Source organism: Symphalangus syndactylus, chromosome 20 (assembly GCF_028878055.3).
Source record: "Symphalangus syndactylus isolate Jambi chromosome 20, NHGRI_mSymSyn1-v2.1_pri, whole genome shotgun sequence".
Taxonomy (NCBI): domain Eukaryota; kingdom Metazoa; phylum Chordata; class Mammalia; order Primates; family Hylobatidae; genus Symphalangus; species Symphalangus syndactylus.
Window position 1 is genome coordinate 16,417,508 of NC_072442.2, and position 15,441 is coordinate 16,432,948.

Sequence of the window (15,441 nt, forward strand, 5' to 3'; positions counted from 1 at the left end):
TGTGGACTTCACAGTGTGGCTGTCAGCTTGTCCCTCTAAGTCACAGATTTAAAGTATTTGTTAGAAAAATTAAAATTTTAAGCAAACTCTCAACCATAAAGATTATTTCAGTAGACCCACTCCACTAGAACTTGCAGATCTGAATTTCCTTCCATCTGAGATATTTCCCTGTGGCCACCTTTTGGGGATTGGTTTAGACCTGCTGAGCTCAGGGTTGGCTCCCCTTGGGACAGCCTTGCCCAGTTAATTTTTGCTGGAAGCTCAACTTGAATGACTGATGTGCCTGTCACTAACTATCCTCTCTCTCTTTTTTGTGCTTCGACATAGAGTTAATGTGGGCTGTGGGCCTGCGGAAGAGCGAGTGTTGCTAACAGGACTGCACGCAGTCGCAGACATTTACTGTGAAAACTGCAAAACCACTCTGGGCTGGAAATACGTAAGTATAAAGGAGCCTGGTTGGTAGAGGGCTGGAAGGGAATTGCCAAGAGCCTTATGCCAGAACACTTTCTTCTACTCGCTTTCCATGGCCTTGTGGGATTGTCTTAGACCAGGATAGTCACCTGTCTACCACACTCATTCTTTCCTTTCTGTTGATGTATTTCCCTCCTCCTATTCATTCCTTCACACCTACCCCTGAGACACACACCCCTTTAGATTTAATCAATAATAATAGTAATGGCATATAACCTTACTTGACACCTCACTAGATGCCAGGCATACATCAGCAGCCTTAGAGGTTAGGTGCTATCTTCACCTCTATTTTATAGATAGGGATACTGAGACTTAAGGAGGTTAATGGTATGTCCAAGGCAATCTAGCCATTAAATAGCCACACCAGGATAGGAATCCATGTAATATTCTGTTATTTATTTTTTATTTCTAAATTTTTCATTCTCAAAGGATGTGAACATGTAGTAGTATTCTGACACAGAGCCCATGCTCTTTTTAAAATCTTAGGCAAATTTATTTTATTTTCAGACAGAATTTCGCTCTGTCACCCAGGCTGGAGTGCAGTGGTGTGATCTCAGCTCACCGCAACCTCTGTCTCCCAGATTCAAGTGATTCTCATGCCTCAGCCTCCCAAGTAGCTGAGATTACAGGCATGCGCCACCACGCCTGGCTTATTTTTTTTGTATTTTTAGTAGAGACAGGATTTCACCGTGTTGGCCAGGCTGGTCTCAAACTCCTGACCTCAGGTGATCCACCCTCCTTGGGCTCCCAAAGTGCTGGGATTACAGGTGTGAGCCACCATGCCTGGCCAACAAATTTATTTTTTAATAAATAGAGACAGGGTCTCACTATGTTGCTCAGGCTGGCCTCAAACTCCTGAACTCAAGCAGTCTTCCCAACTTGGCCTCCCCAAGTGCTGGGATTATAGGCGTGAGCCACCATTGTCTGGTCCAGAAACCATGTTCTGAAGCCACTATACTTTCATGCTCCAGTAAATGTTCCTAAAACACCTAGGTCCCAGGCCCTGAGCAAGCATTATCGAAAACTGCCTTAATTAACATCCACTGTCAGATGTAGTCATGGCTGGACCTCTCCCAAATGGACAATCATTCTTTCATTGTTTAACTCGGCAAAAAATGTTAAGGTCCCTTTGGGGCCTAGGGAAAGTGAGCAGTCCATTGCCAGAGTGAGAGGAGGGAAGGGCTGGGATCTGCTGCTTGAACACCGGGACTAATTGTCCTAACATGCGCTGGGGTCACCACATAATCGTAGACACTGCCCCTACAATCCCTCTAGCTAGTGGTTAAGAACCATCTAGGCAGCTAGAGTCAGGTTCAAATTTGGGATCCATGACTTATTTGTCTGTGTCCTTGGACAAGCTACTTAGCTTCTATGCTAAGTGTCCTCATACTTAGAGTTGGTTTGAGTGTTAAATAGGATCATGCCTATAAAACACTTAGGTCATCACCTTGCATAGAGCATGTGTCAGTGAAAATTAACTTAAATTGTTATTTTTATTATTGGCAGATGTTTTTCAGCCTGCATGTGTACATCCATGCATTGCACATTCCTTTCCATTTTTGCCCTCCCTGTCATTGTGAGGATATTGAAAAGTTGGTCTTCCTGTCTCCAGGAAGGCAATTTAGTCCATGTAAAATGTCTCAAATTCCCTGTCCTGTCATATGGCTCATGAACTGCCTCTGGCTTCTGAAGGAGCCTGAAGGAGTTGTCAAACCTGCCGCGGAGTGCTGACGATATGTCAGTGTAGGTTCATCCATTGTAACAAATGTTCTAATCTGGTGTGGGATTTTGATAGTGGGGGAGTCTGGAGGTGGGTAGCGGGTATGTGGAAAATCTTTGTTCTTTCTGCTCAATTTTGCTCTGACCCTCTGCTCTAAAAATAACATCTTTTGGGAAAAAATATATTTACACACATATAAAATAATGTGAGCAATACATGCCAGGCACAGAATTATGATTCCATTGAAATAGTTTGAAAATGTGGAAATCATTAATAAAAAAAAAAAAAACTGCCCCAGGTGGAGCCTGGTAGCACTGCCTTTAGATTCCATTTTCCCCATCTCCCTGGAAATGTTCAGGATTACAAACAAAAATGGGGCCAGGCGTAATAGCTCAGGCGTGTAACCCCAGCAGTTTGGGAGGCCGAGGTGGGTGGATCATCTGAGGTTAAGAGTTCGAGATCCGCCTGGCCAACATATAGTGAAACTCCGTCTCTACCAAAAATACAAAAATTAGCTGGGCATGGTGGCGGATGCCTGTAATCCCAGCTACTCAGGAGGCTGAGGCAGGAGAATTGCTTGAACCCAGGAGGCGGAGGTTGCAGTGAGCCGAGATCATGCCATTGCACTCCAGCCTGGGCGACAGAGTGAGACTATCTCAAAAAAAAAAAAAAAACAAAAACAAAAAACAAAAAACCTAGACGGTGTGTTGTGTGGTGCCAAGATGGGTTAGCCACAGCTTCCTGTGGTTGGCTTGGTTGTTCCTGTGGGAGAAGCTGGATTTGGCCATTCTGTTCCCTCTGTACAGTCACGGGCCCCCTCTGGGTGATCTGGGGTAGGGGATACAGTTCTAATTGTGATTATCCAGAAATGTTCTTCATTGCTTCTTGGCCTTTTGGCTAAGATCAAGTGCAGAAAAGTTCTGCCCCTGCCCTGTTTCCCAGCCTCTTGGCTGTCTTACTGCCCCGAAGATGTGTTGGATTGAAGATACGTGACAAGCCTGAGTTGGTTGGTTTTGCTTCCCACTTGAGGTTCAGGTAAAACGATTCATTCTTTTGACAAAGGTTTATCAAAAGCCTTTGACTAAATACCAAAAAAAATGGGTGAGATCCAGTGCCTGCCCTCAAAGCGTAGACAATCATGATGCCAGCTGAGGAAGAAAACCAACATGAAAACAGATCAAACAGCCTGACAAGTACTGTGATATGCACAGCACAGCAGGGAAGCACCCAACACCCCAGATATACATCCGTCACCTCCTATGTGCCAGCCCAGGGTGCCTTTTTTTTTTTTTTTTGAGATGGAGTCTCGCTCTGTCACCCAGGCTGGAGTGCAATGGTGTGATCTCGGCTCACTGCAACCTCCACCTCCCGAGTTCAAACAATTTTCCTGCCTCAGCCACCAGAGTAGCTGGGATTACAGGTGCGAACCACCATGCCCGGCTAATTTTTTTGTATTTTTAGTAGAGACGGGGTCTCGAACTCCTGACCTCGTGATCCACCCGCCTCAGCCTTTCAAAGCGCTGGGATTACAGGTGCGAGCCACCGTGCCCAGCCCCAAATTTTTTGTATTTTCAGTATAGACACGGGTTCCCCATGTTGGTCAGGCTGGTCTCAAACTCCTGACCACAGGTGATCCCCCGACCTTGGTTTCCCAAAGTGCTGGGATTACAGGTGTGAGCCACCGCACCTGGCCCTCCTTTCATTCCATTGTTACCTCTGTGAAGTAGGTGTGAGTCTCCCAGTTCTGTAAGTGATGCTTCAATGCTGGGAAGTAGTAGAGGCAGGATTAGTTGGGGTGTTTCTGTTGGCACCAGGTCTAGTGCACTTTCCATTGGAATCCAATTCTCACATTTTCGAAATGCCTCTGTGTCTCGGGGCTATTGATTTATTTTATTTATTTTTTGAGACAGGCCCCAGGCTGGAGTGCAGTGGTGCAGTCTGGCTCACGGCAGCCTCAACCTCCTGGGCCCAGATGATCTTCCTGCCTCAGCCTCACGAGTAGTTAGGACCACAGGTGCATGACATCACATCCAGCTGATTTTTGTATTTTTTTTTGTAGAGATGAGGTTTTGTCATGTTCCCCAGGCTGGTCTCGAACTGGCCTCAAGCAATCTTCCTGCCTCAGCCTCTCAAAGGGTTAGGATTATGGGTGTGAGCCACCACTCCTGGCCGAATTTTTTTTCTCATAATAGGAAACTCATTTTTGCTTTCTCCTCCTTCCCCCCCTAAACACATTACCATGGAACAATGGACCTTATTCCCAAAACACATGGCTCTGTCACATGTAGACGTGCATGTGTGTGCACAGAGACAGGGAATAATGAAGTGTCAGGGAAATTGCTGCTCTGGTGTGCCTGAGTTCTTGTTCTGAAACACAAAGCCCCTGAGCTCTAGAACAGAAGACACAGTTGATACAACTGTGACTCAGAACCCCCCAAGGGTACGCCGCAATTCCTTACTAATTCTGGGGACTCAGGGAAGGGCTGATGTCCACTGCTTTTGCATATGGAGCTGAGACACAGATGACCAGTGTTTTTCAGAGAATACACCAAGATGTTCTTATGTGTGTATCTCTGCAGACAAAAGAGCCCTTTATCATCTGCCTCTGCAGGACTTTTTTCGGTGGGGTTTGTTCACTGGGAGAGCCCACAGTGCTGTGGGTTTAGAAAAGTCACCTGCCAGGTGGTTAGTATGACGTTCTCCCTCTGGGGGCCTGGCAGTTGGGTGGGGCTTAAGGGCTGCCAGGTTCTCTGGCCTGGAGTTCATACAGCTCCTGTCTCCACACATCTGACAGCAGCAAGAAAAACTGATTGAAAAGGAGACCTGTCTGGCCTCACGGTATTTTGTTCCTCTCCCTGTCTTCTCTAAGCCTAACAATTACAGTTTAAAATTAGAACCAGGCGGCCGGCGCGGTGGCTCACGCCTGTAATCTCAGCACTTTGGGAGGCCTAGGCAGGTGGATCACGAGGTCAGGAGGTTGAGACCATCCTGGCTAACATGGTGAAACCCCATCTCTACTGAAAATACAAAAAAAAATTAGCCGGGCGTGGTGGCGGGCTCCTGTAGTCCCAGCTACTTGAGAGGCTGAGGCAGGAGAATGGCGTGAACCCAAGAGGCGGAGCTTGCAGTGAGCGGAGATCACGCCACTGCACTCCAGCCTGGGTGACTGAACAAGACTCCGTCTCAAAAAAATAATAATAATAAATAAAATTAGAACCAGGCTTTCTTATGTTCTTAGAAACTAGCAGGAATGACACAGAAACTTTATGGATCTAACCCGGGGCAAACTTCTGTTAGCACCAGTAAACCAAGATTTTTATATATGTAAATTTATATATGTAAATGTACTAATTCATTCAGCAATTATGTATTGAAATTCTGTTATGTGCCAGGCAGTCTTCTAAGGCTATAGCCACTCCATGAAGTTTATATTGTAGTCGTGGGAGACAGGATAAACAAAGTAGAAATGCAAATTACAATGTATGTTCAGAAGTGAGAAGTACAGTGAAGAAAACTAAAGCAGGGGTTGGGGCAGAAGGGAGAAAGGTAGTACTGGAGTGGAAGTTGGATTTTAAGTAGGGTAGCTGGAGAAGACCTTACTGAGGGGGTGACATTGCAAAGACTTAAATGAGCGAAGCTCCCGGAAAATTGTGTTGTAATATTGTGAAAGTCCTGGTGTTGCCTCAGTTCTGCAGCTAAGCGAGGGGGACATAAAGCGCTTGAGGGGTAGGAATCATCTCACTGAGTCAGGGTGAAGCTGGGACCAGACCACGGTGACGCTGATACCTGTCATCTGCCCCTGCTTCTCTGCTGCAAAAGTCATTTCCTTGGCCGGGTGCAGTGGCTCACACCTGTAATCCCAGCAGGCATGAGGGAGGCCAAGGTGGGTGGATCACCTGAGCTCAGGAGTTAGAGACCAGCCTGGCCAATGTGGTGAAACCCCATCTTTACTAAAAATACAAAAATTAGCCAGGTGAGGTTGCAGGTGCCTGTAATCCCAGCTACTTGGGAGGCTGAGGCAGGAGAATCGCTCGAACCTGGGAGGCGGAGGTTGCAGTGAGCAGAGATTGCATCATTGCACTCCAGCCTGGGTGACAGAGTGAGACTGCCTCAAAAAAGAAAGATCATTTTCTTGTCTTCAGTCGTTCAGTATCTCTTCTCTTCTTCTGTATTTCCTAGGAACATGCTTTTGAAAGCAGCCAGAAATATAAAGAAGGCAAATACATCATTGAACTAGCACACATGATCAAGGACAATGGCTGGGACTGATTGGACAGCATCTACCCAACCCAGTGTCCACGTGAACGCCATTCAACCAAACATTCTTCCCAAGCGTGAGAGAGTGACTGACACTTGGTTCCATCCATTTAGGGGCCTTGCCATCCGGGGCATCCTCCCACCCTGACGCCATCTTTCTGGTGACTGGCCTCTAAATCGCTGTCTCTCTGTCTCTTTGCTTTGTATCTGTTTGTGAGTTGATCCTGGCTTCTCTCTCTGTTCTAGTTTTGGCTGAAAACAAAACAACAAAAGGAACAGATCCTTGACCGCATGGCGGCAGCCCACCTTGGTAAGGGCCCCAGGGCCCATGCGAGATCTGTCTGATGGCCTCTTGTCAGGAGAGCAGTGGCACGGGGGCATGAGGAAGAGGGAAAGGGGAAACTCTAAGGGTCCTGGTGCAGGGAAGGGGTGGAAGGGTGGAGGTAGGAACAAAATTGCGCCGCTCCTGGAGACCTGATAACTTAGGCTTGAAATAATTGACTTGTCTAAAAGGACAAAGAGAAAAAAAAATACCTCATGACTGCATTCTCTCTGACCAGAAGCTTCTGTTCCTGACACCAGATGTGCCAGGTTAGCAAATGAGCACAAGATGTGGCCCTGATTCTAGTTGGCGGGGCAAGGGCCTGGTTCTCCTGGGCTGAGTAGGGGAGTGTCCTGGCAGCAGCGAGTGACTTGGGCAGTGGCTAGGTGGGTGCGATGACTCTGATGCCTCACTCAGTCTCTGGGCAGTCGTCATCTTTGCCTCTTTAGCCACCGTAGATAAGGTGTGAGGGGACTGCTGTTTGCAATGGGCTTACCATCCAAATATCCCAAAGGCTTTGACCAGCAACCAAGTAAAATCAGTAATTGAGAGCAGGGCACAAAGGGGCTGCAGTTTGGGAGCTCCTGAAGAAATGGCTCAGATATTGAGTCAGAGAAATAAAAAGTAGGATCAGTTAGCAATTCTAACTGCCCTTCCTTCTGACCCCTCATAAGAGGAGTGTGGTGAGGGGGCGCACTGGGTAGGGGTCATCCCAGGAGGAGGGGTTTAGATTGGAACCAGTTCAGGTTCGGTGCATCTTTCCTCTTCGGTTTTACAGTGGCTTCCGTGGGATCGTCAATTTCTTGTTCATAGAGTTTCGGGTGTTTTTCTCCAGTCTTGTTACTGTAGACTGTAGAAAGCACGGGCCCCAGGCTCTGAGCTTAGGAATAACCTGGCTGGTAGATTCCTCATGCCCCTAATTGTCCCACTTAGGCCTGAGTGTCTTGCATGGAGAGAAATCTCCTGGCAGTGTGGTCCAGCAGCAGGGAGGAGTTCTGCCCGAATTCCGATATCACCCCGTCCCCCATCCAAACATCCTTCGATTAGGGAAGTGGAGAGCACATCCCTGTAAGGCCCATAAGAGAAAGAGGAGTTTGTTACATTTAATCAACACTGTGAAGTCTGTTCTACAGCAATTCAGCCAGTACACAGTATATGACTGAAACTCATTTAACTGGGTTAATTTCATTTCTTAGACTGAATATATTATTGTTAAGATACGTGTGTGTGTTAGGAATTCTCAGCATCTCCTCCAAGTAGGCTGACCTTTTCAGAAAATTCACCCTAAAAGTCTCACAAAAGAATGAGTTCATGGGGAGATTCTGTAAAGTGGGGAACTGAGATGAAAGCAGCCAACAGCCCAGGAGCTGTTCAGAATCACATCTGCAGCAGAACCAATTTCCATTCAGAGCGCGTCCTTGGTGGAAATGCTTTTTTGTGTGTGTGTGTCTCCATGTGCTGATGGTGGCATGGGAGCCCCAAGACAGGTGTGGGCTTGCCCTGCCAGGGGCAGGTGGCAGGACTGACAGAAACCAGGATAGCTCCAGGATTCTCAGGAGAGAGCCCCTGTAAGACAAATGGATTCTTAGAAATCGACTTTTGTTCCCCAAGGCTTCTTGTCCAGATCTTTCCAGTGCTTTCATAGCCCTGGGAGATCAAGTTGTTCTCCCCACTTTACTGCAAGGTAGACTGAGGTTCAGAAGAAATACTGAATTTCTGCTCCCAGAAGAACAGTTTCTCTGGCTCACAGGCCCAAGTTCTCAATGAAATCGTTTTTTAACTTTCACATTCCTAAGCTGGCTTCCCGGCACAGATGCCATGGATTTCCCCTCTCTCCCTCCCCCTCCTCAAGGAAATAGTCTTCCTTTATGGATTTTCATTGGACCCTTTCCTCAGGGATTGTCCTGGCTGTTTATTGATAGTCCTTCCCATAAGAAGAAAATGGGGGTTAAACATGGGGTAGGTATTTTGTCTTTCAAACTACAAATGGAATGTGGTGACATAAACTAGACATGGGGTGCCCTCAAGTTTCCAAGGGGACCAATGTGCCACTGTTCTTCCTTGGGGATGAGGCCTTTGACTGTTGGATGGATCAGAGCAGGCTCCAGTCAGACCATGGTTCTGAATGTTTTTTTTTTTTTCAGTGACTATCCAGTGAGCCTCCAGTGGGTGCAAGGCGCCATACTTGCTGTGAGAGAGCTGAGTAGAGTGTTGGTTTTTCCATAACTACAGGGGGAAAAAAAACTCACTAGGCTTTCCCTTTGTGTCAGTGAAACCAAAAGTGCTTCTTACAACATTCGCTCTGTTCATGGGTTGTCTATCTAACATTGAGCAGCATTGGAGAGGCCACAGCTGAGCTATGGAGATGCTAAATTAACTCATGGCCTCAGTCAGTTCATTCTTTAATTTCTTCACCAAATTATTGACTTAGAGCATAACCAAAGACCTCATTCATTCACCCCAGGTGGGTTGGGGGAATTGGAGTTTGTTGAAGTTTGGGGGCGGGGTATGGGGAGTAGAAACAGGGTAAGGAGACGTGAGAAAGGGAAAGGCATGAAGTTCTATACCTCAGCCAGCAGCTGCCTTCGTTTGGAACTGAAGTCCAGCCAGCAGACTCTCTAGCTCCATCTCCCCTGTGCCACCCTAGGTCATATGACCTTGGCCACCTTGGAGTAGACCCAGACCCCTCGGGACCCGGGACATTAGTCTCAGGCTGCTGATGGATTGATTTGACATGAATCAAATACAGCCAAACTCGATACCCACAAGCTGTCAGCTGGACCTGACTGAGTGTTCTTCCTGAGTTCACGAGGATAGGCTAGAGTGTATTTTTACTGGTGGATCAGTGTGTGCAAAAGAGATGACCCTTTATAAAGAGATTTTCAAGTGGATATATATAAAAGAAACAGTTGCTTGTAAAATATACTTTTGTAAATAATATTTAATTTTTTAAATAATATATTTGGTGCTGTTTTCTCAGATCCGCTGAGAGCACTTTTTATTTTCATTTTAAATTCTATGGTTTCCTTTGCATTTCTTGAAGTATATTAAGGGAAACAGTGATCACCAATACATGTTTTCATTTTTTTTTTTTTTAAGGTCTCTATCATTTTAATCTGGATCAAGGCTTTAAAGCAATGCCTCTCTGCATTTTTTCCCCAGTGGAACAGACTCTGCAGTACATTAATCAGGTTGAGAATTGAGATATTTTCTTGCATCAGTATTGGCTAGAAAAGAAACTTAAAATCAAGTTATTTTAGTGGTAACAACTTACAGTGATTCTTCCTGTTGGAAGAATTTCCAACAAATCAGAATCACGTTTTTAGTTGTGCGTGTGTGCGCGCATGTGTGTAAAAAGCACTTTCGATTGTGCCTCCTGTTTTCTCGAGCGGGGACACTTTAACTACAGTTTACACCTCGGGTGCGTCAAGTTTTTCTTCTCTTTCTCTCTGGTTTCTGTTTCTGAGTGGACCAACAGCAGAACCCACGAGGATTTTTTGTTTTCCTGAGCGTGGGGCTGTTGCGGGTTCGCTCCTTTTTCTTGCATTGCGTGCTCAGCCCTTTACAGACTGTAGAGGAGGTGTGTTGTTTGTGAAGATGGAGCAGAGTCAAATCTGCGCTTCGCACTGAGATGAGAGTGTATTAATCACGTATCGCAGGGCTCCAGCTGTTTTAGAAGCCGCATCATGTGAAACATTAACTGGTTTGGATTAAAAGAACATTAATATTATAATACACATATCTTAGTGGTAAACAGCTTTTTTTTTTTTTTTAAGGTCAGATTGCCTCAGGTTCAGAAAGAGGCTGAGAAATCAAATCTTGAACACAATCAACTTGCATATTTTAAAGGAATCTGCCTCAAATGAGAAAATATGCTAGTTGTCTAGATACAGGAAAGAGATATTTACTTTTTTAAAAATAGTTATGAAATCTGGCAGAAAAGGTAAAGCCGAGAAGAAACTATGAAAGCTATTCTCATGTTACCAAATTCTATCTGCCCGTATGTTTTTGTAGAACATTTCGGTGATGGCAGGAGTCGGTTCCCTTTCCCAACCTGCAGAGACGATCTTCCAGTACAGAACCTGTCTGTCGATGCTTGTGTTTACAAACTGTATTTGTTGGGTTTGGGTTTTTGTTTTCTTTGGGGCATTTTTCAGGTCACTTTGCTTCTATAACAAATGTAATTGTTTTCAAATAATTTGTCTTCACTCACCTTTTCCCGTATTTGTACATAGCGATTCAGTATTAGAGAAAAGTGCATTGTTTCTGTCATATTTCCAATCTGTGTTGGTGCTCATTTGAGAAAATAAAAGTTTTCAAATATTAACTCTTTGAAGAGCTCATCTGTCTTCGTTGACCCAGTGTGTTTGATCTTGACATTTCATATTAAAGTATTTAAAGGCCTATCTAAACCCAGTCACAAATCTGTCGACTGAGACCCTAAGGGCTTGTTTTTCCCAAGGACAGTCAGCTAACTAATGAATAAACAGCAGGTCTCCTGCTTATCTGCAAATGCTTCTCCTGGCTTTAGATATCAGAAATGCATGAGTGACCTTTATCCAGTTCTGTGTACAAAGCCCCATATTCATAGACTCTGCAGACTTTTCTGATGACACCAATTTCTTTGGAAATAGTATTGCATGAAGTAAAGGGAGAAAAAGAAGTAAAACAAAATTATGTCAAAAAGGGGTGGTATCATCTCTGAATGATTGGCTAACAGAGACCAGTATTCACAGTTATAACATGGCATATCAGATTTTTTCATTTTTATTTTATTTTTATTATCAACACATACTTATTAATGTGTTTGATTCCAGGCACTGGGCAAGGCAGTTCTATCATCCTAATAAATAAGCTGTTTTTAAGCTGTTTTTGTTTGCCAAGTACTCTTTCTCCAGTCTGATGCATATGCTCACAGTCTTGTATATCCGGTCATTGTAAGTAAATTTTGTGAGCTGGTGCCTTCATTTAACATAAGCTAAACAATTTTGTCTTGGCATCATCATCATTTTACTTTTTATTTTTATTTTATTTATTTTTTTGAGATGGTGTCTCACTCTGTTGCCCAGACTGGAGTGCAGTGGCACCATCTCAGCTCACTGCAACCTCCACCTCCTGGTTTCAAGTGATTCTCCTGACTCAGCCTCCTGAATAACTAGGATTATAGGCACGTGCCACCACGCCTGGCTAATTTTTGTATTTTTAGTAGAGATGGGGGTTCACCATGTTGGCCAGGTTGGTCTCGAACTCCTGACCTCAAGTGATCTGCCCACGTCTGCCTCCCAAAGTGCTGGAATTACAGGTGTGAGCCACCATGCCCTGTGTATCATTTTATACTATATCTTAAAGTACCTTTTCAAAAGCTTGCTTCCATATCTTATGGAGTACCCATCTTGTACAGGCAGCCAAAATGGCAAAGAAGATATTAAAACCACACAAGTGTGTATGTTTCACATTGCTAATATTTTTAAAGCCTTTCTATGGCCAGGAACCGTGGCTCATGCTCATAATCCCAGCACTTTGGGAAGCTAAGGCAGAAGGGATGGCTTGAGTCCAGGAGTGTATGACCAGCCGGGGCAACATAGTGAGACCCCATCTGTATAAAAAAATTAGGCATGGTGGTGCATGCCTGCAGTTCTGCTCCTTGGGAGGCTGAGGTGGGAGGATTGCTTGAGCCCAGAAAGTTGAGGCTGCAGTGAGTCGCGACTGTGCCACCAGACTCCAGCCTGAGTGACAGGATGAGACCCTGTCTTAAAAAAAAAAAAAAAAATCTGTTTTATAAAAAAGGACATGCCTTCTCTCCTTCCCACATATTTTCACCTACCCATTCTGGGCCCAGCTACAGTTGACTTTTATTTGTCCTTCAGTATATTATCTTCTTCCAGTGACCTGTTTTGCTTCAGTGGATGTGCCTGTTACCATTTCGTTCTTGTTTGCCTTTTGCAGAGAAGGACGAGAGAAAAAAGAACGTGCATGAGACAACCAATCTCAAGCCAGCTTTGGGTCCTCATTCTTTCAAGCTCTCATTTCCCTGCTGGGAGAAAGGGAGGGGAGCGGACACTATCCCCATTTTGTGGATAATGAAATTGAGGTTTTGCAAGGTCTCATTACTAAACCATGTTCCAAATTTTAGTCTTGTTAAGTCTTTTTTTTCTTCTTTGAGATAGGGTCCGGCTCTGTCACCCAGGGTGGAGTGCAGTGGTGCAATCTCTGTTAACTGCAGCCTCCACTTCCTGGGCTCAAGTTATCTTCCTGTCTCAGCCTCCAGAGTAGCTGGGACCACAGGTGCACACCACCACACCCAGCTAATTTTTGTATTTTTTTGTAGAGCTGGGGTTTCGGCATGTTGCCATGTTAATTCTGATGTTGCTTCACACAACACTTTCCCAGTCTGCCCACCCTGACTGCTTAATAAGAGCTCAGGGAATGCAAATTAGGAAATTAACATAAACAAAACAGCTACAAAAGTCAATGCTACCTGGAAGGTATTATGTATTTCATAGCTCAATATTTTTACACTGGGCTTTGTTGTTTTTTAATACTCTCTAATGGATTACATATGTAATCCTTGGCAATCTACATTAATAATAGGTGCTGAATAAATGCGTCATGGGCCTTGAATTGGATAGTGGAGAATTAACAGCTTTTAAAAACATCGGTTTAATCATGTCAGTATGTTTAAGAGGAGAATGGAGAAGTTAAGCATAAAATGCTTCCTACATAAGGAAATGGTTCAGTTTATTTGCATTTATTTATCCTACAAGCATTTTTTTTGGACATCTATCATATGCGTAGTCTAGTAGGGAAACCAATCCAAGGGAGCAGAAAGCTGTGGTACTAATTTTGCAGTGCGGGAGGATGAGGGATTATTATGCAAGGTCCTCCCCACTTTGGGCCAAATGGCTCGCCACATCAGCCAGGACCCTCACAGGCACCTGCTTTCTGCTGAAGCAATTGCCCATAAAGCCTTTCATCTGAAGCCAGTAAGTGGCTCGTGTCCTAGAGTGGGGCACAGGGTAGGCTCTGGAGCTAGAGCAACTGAGCTCAAATACTGATTTCCCTTAGATAATCTGTAGAAAAGGCTCAGCCCAGTGCCTGGCACAAAGTGAAGGAGTCAAGAAGAAGATGATTGTTACCACACATGGCACAAGTCTATTTTGAATTGACAGTGGGATGAAGAATATTATATTTGCTCTTTATGCACATTATTTGTTTAGTTCACACAATAATCCCCCCATTTCACAGAAGAAGAAACTGAGGTTCAAGAGGTATAAATAGCATGCCTGGGGAAAAGCGAGGATTTTCACTCTTGTTCTGATTCTGTGAAGCCCACCCCCTATCTGTGGCCCCAGCCTGCCTTGAAAATCAACCAGAAGGAAACTTCCTGGCAGATCTGAGCGCACACCAAAATGTCATGGCTATTTTGTTCACTCATGTTTTACTCTTTTTACATATAAAATGGAAATCCTGGCCTTTCAAGCATTGGAAACACAGAGCTTAAAACTGAGGGATGGTTGGGTTGTATTATACTTTTATTTTACAGGAGTTCAGCCTTTTTGATTGTGGCACTATGCTTTTATATTTCTTCTTCTTCTTCTTTTTTTTTTTGGAGGAAGGGTCTCTCACTCTGGTTGCCCATGCAGGAGTGCAGTGGCACGATCAAGGCTCATGGCAGCCTTCACCTCCCGGCCTCTCAAACTCCTGGCCTCAAGTGAGCCACCCTCCTCAGCCTCCCAAAGTGCTGGGATTACAGGCATGCGCCACCATGCCCAGCCTTATATTTCTTTTGAGGGGAAAAAAATGTTTTCACTTGCTCAAAATGATTTTAAAAGATAAAAAAAATCCAAACCCTTGCCCACGTGAAAGTGACTAGTATTCTAACACATGACAGCATCTCTGTGGAGTCATTCAGAGGTAATTCTCCAGGGTAGCTTGGAACAAGCCAAGGATTGAGAAAGTTCATGTTGCATATAAGGTACCTATAATTCCCAATGATAAAGAATTTTATATATATATATATATTTTTTTTTTTTTTTTTTTTGAGACTGAGTTTTGCTCTTGTTGCCCAGGCTAGATGCAATGGCACGATCTCGAGTCACCGCAACCTCTACCTCCCGGGTTCATGCAATTCTCGTGCCTTAGCCTCCCAAGTAGCTGGGATTACAGGCATGCGCCACCACACCTGGCTAATTTTGTATTTTTAGTAGAGATGGGGCTTCTCCATGTTAGTCAGACTGGTCTTGAACTCCCGACCTCAGGTGATCCGCCCACTTTGGCCTCTCAAAGTGCTGGGATTATAAGCGTGAGCCACCGTGCCTGGCGAGTTATATTTATTTTCAATTAAAATAATGTTAATGATTTATCCCAAGCTCATGAGCTCAGAAATCAACAGAGTCAAGTGGAAAGAACCTTGGCTTTGGGGTTGGACAGATGGATTTGAAGCCTGGCTGCATGTTTACACATTCATCACTTTGAGAAAGTCACTGCAATTATGAGGTCTCATTTCCATCATCTGTAAATAGGGAATACCAGCAACCATGTAAGTTATTGAGAGGTCAAATATAATGACAGCCATAAAGTGCCCAGCACAAATGGGTCTCAGCAAGTGTCACTTGTCTTTTTACTGATTGATTGGAACTCACTATGGTGAACACTGTGAGCACACAGGATA

General features: G+C 44.6%; 1 protein-coding gene across 7 annotated transcripts in view; it reads left to right on the forward strand.

Moving 5' to 3' along the window:
- Window positions 1-11,097, forward strand: part of YPEL2 (yippee like 2) — a 69,524-nt gene extending 58,427 nt beyond the window's left edge. For 6 of the 7 annotated variants that reach the window (XM_055257808.2, XM_055257805.2, XM_055257809.2 and 3 more), the window contains 2 exons: window positions 328-436; window positions 6,371-11,097. In XM_055257808.2, coding sequence (XP_055113783.1) covers window positions 328-436; window positions 6,371-6,460 — 199 coding nt within the window. In that variant the 3' untranslated portion in view covers window positions 6,461-11,097. The remainder of the gene's footprint in view (window positions 1-327; window positions 437-6,370) is intronic. The other variant, XR_008653180.2, reaches the window with a different exon arrangement.
- The last annotated feature ends 4,344 nt before the right edge of the window (window positions 11,098-15,441 follow it).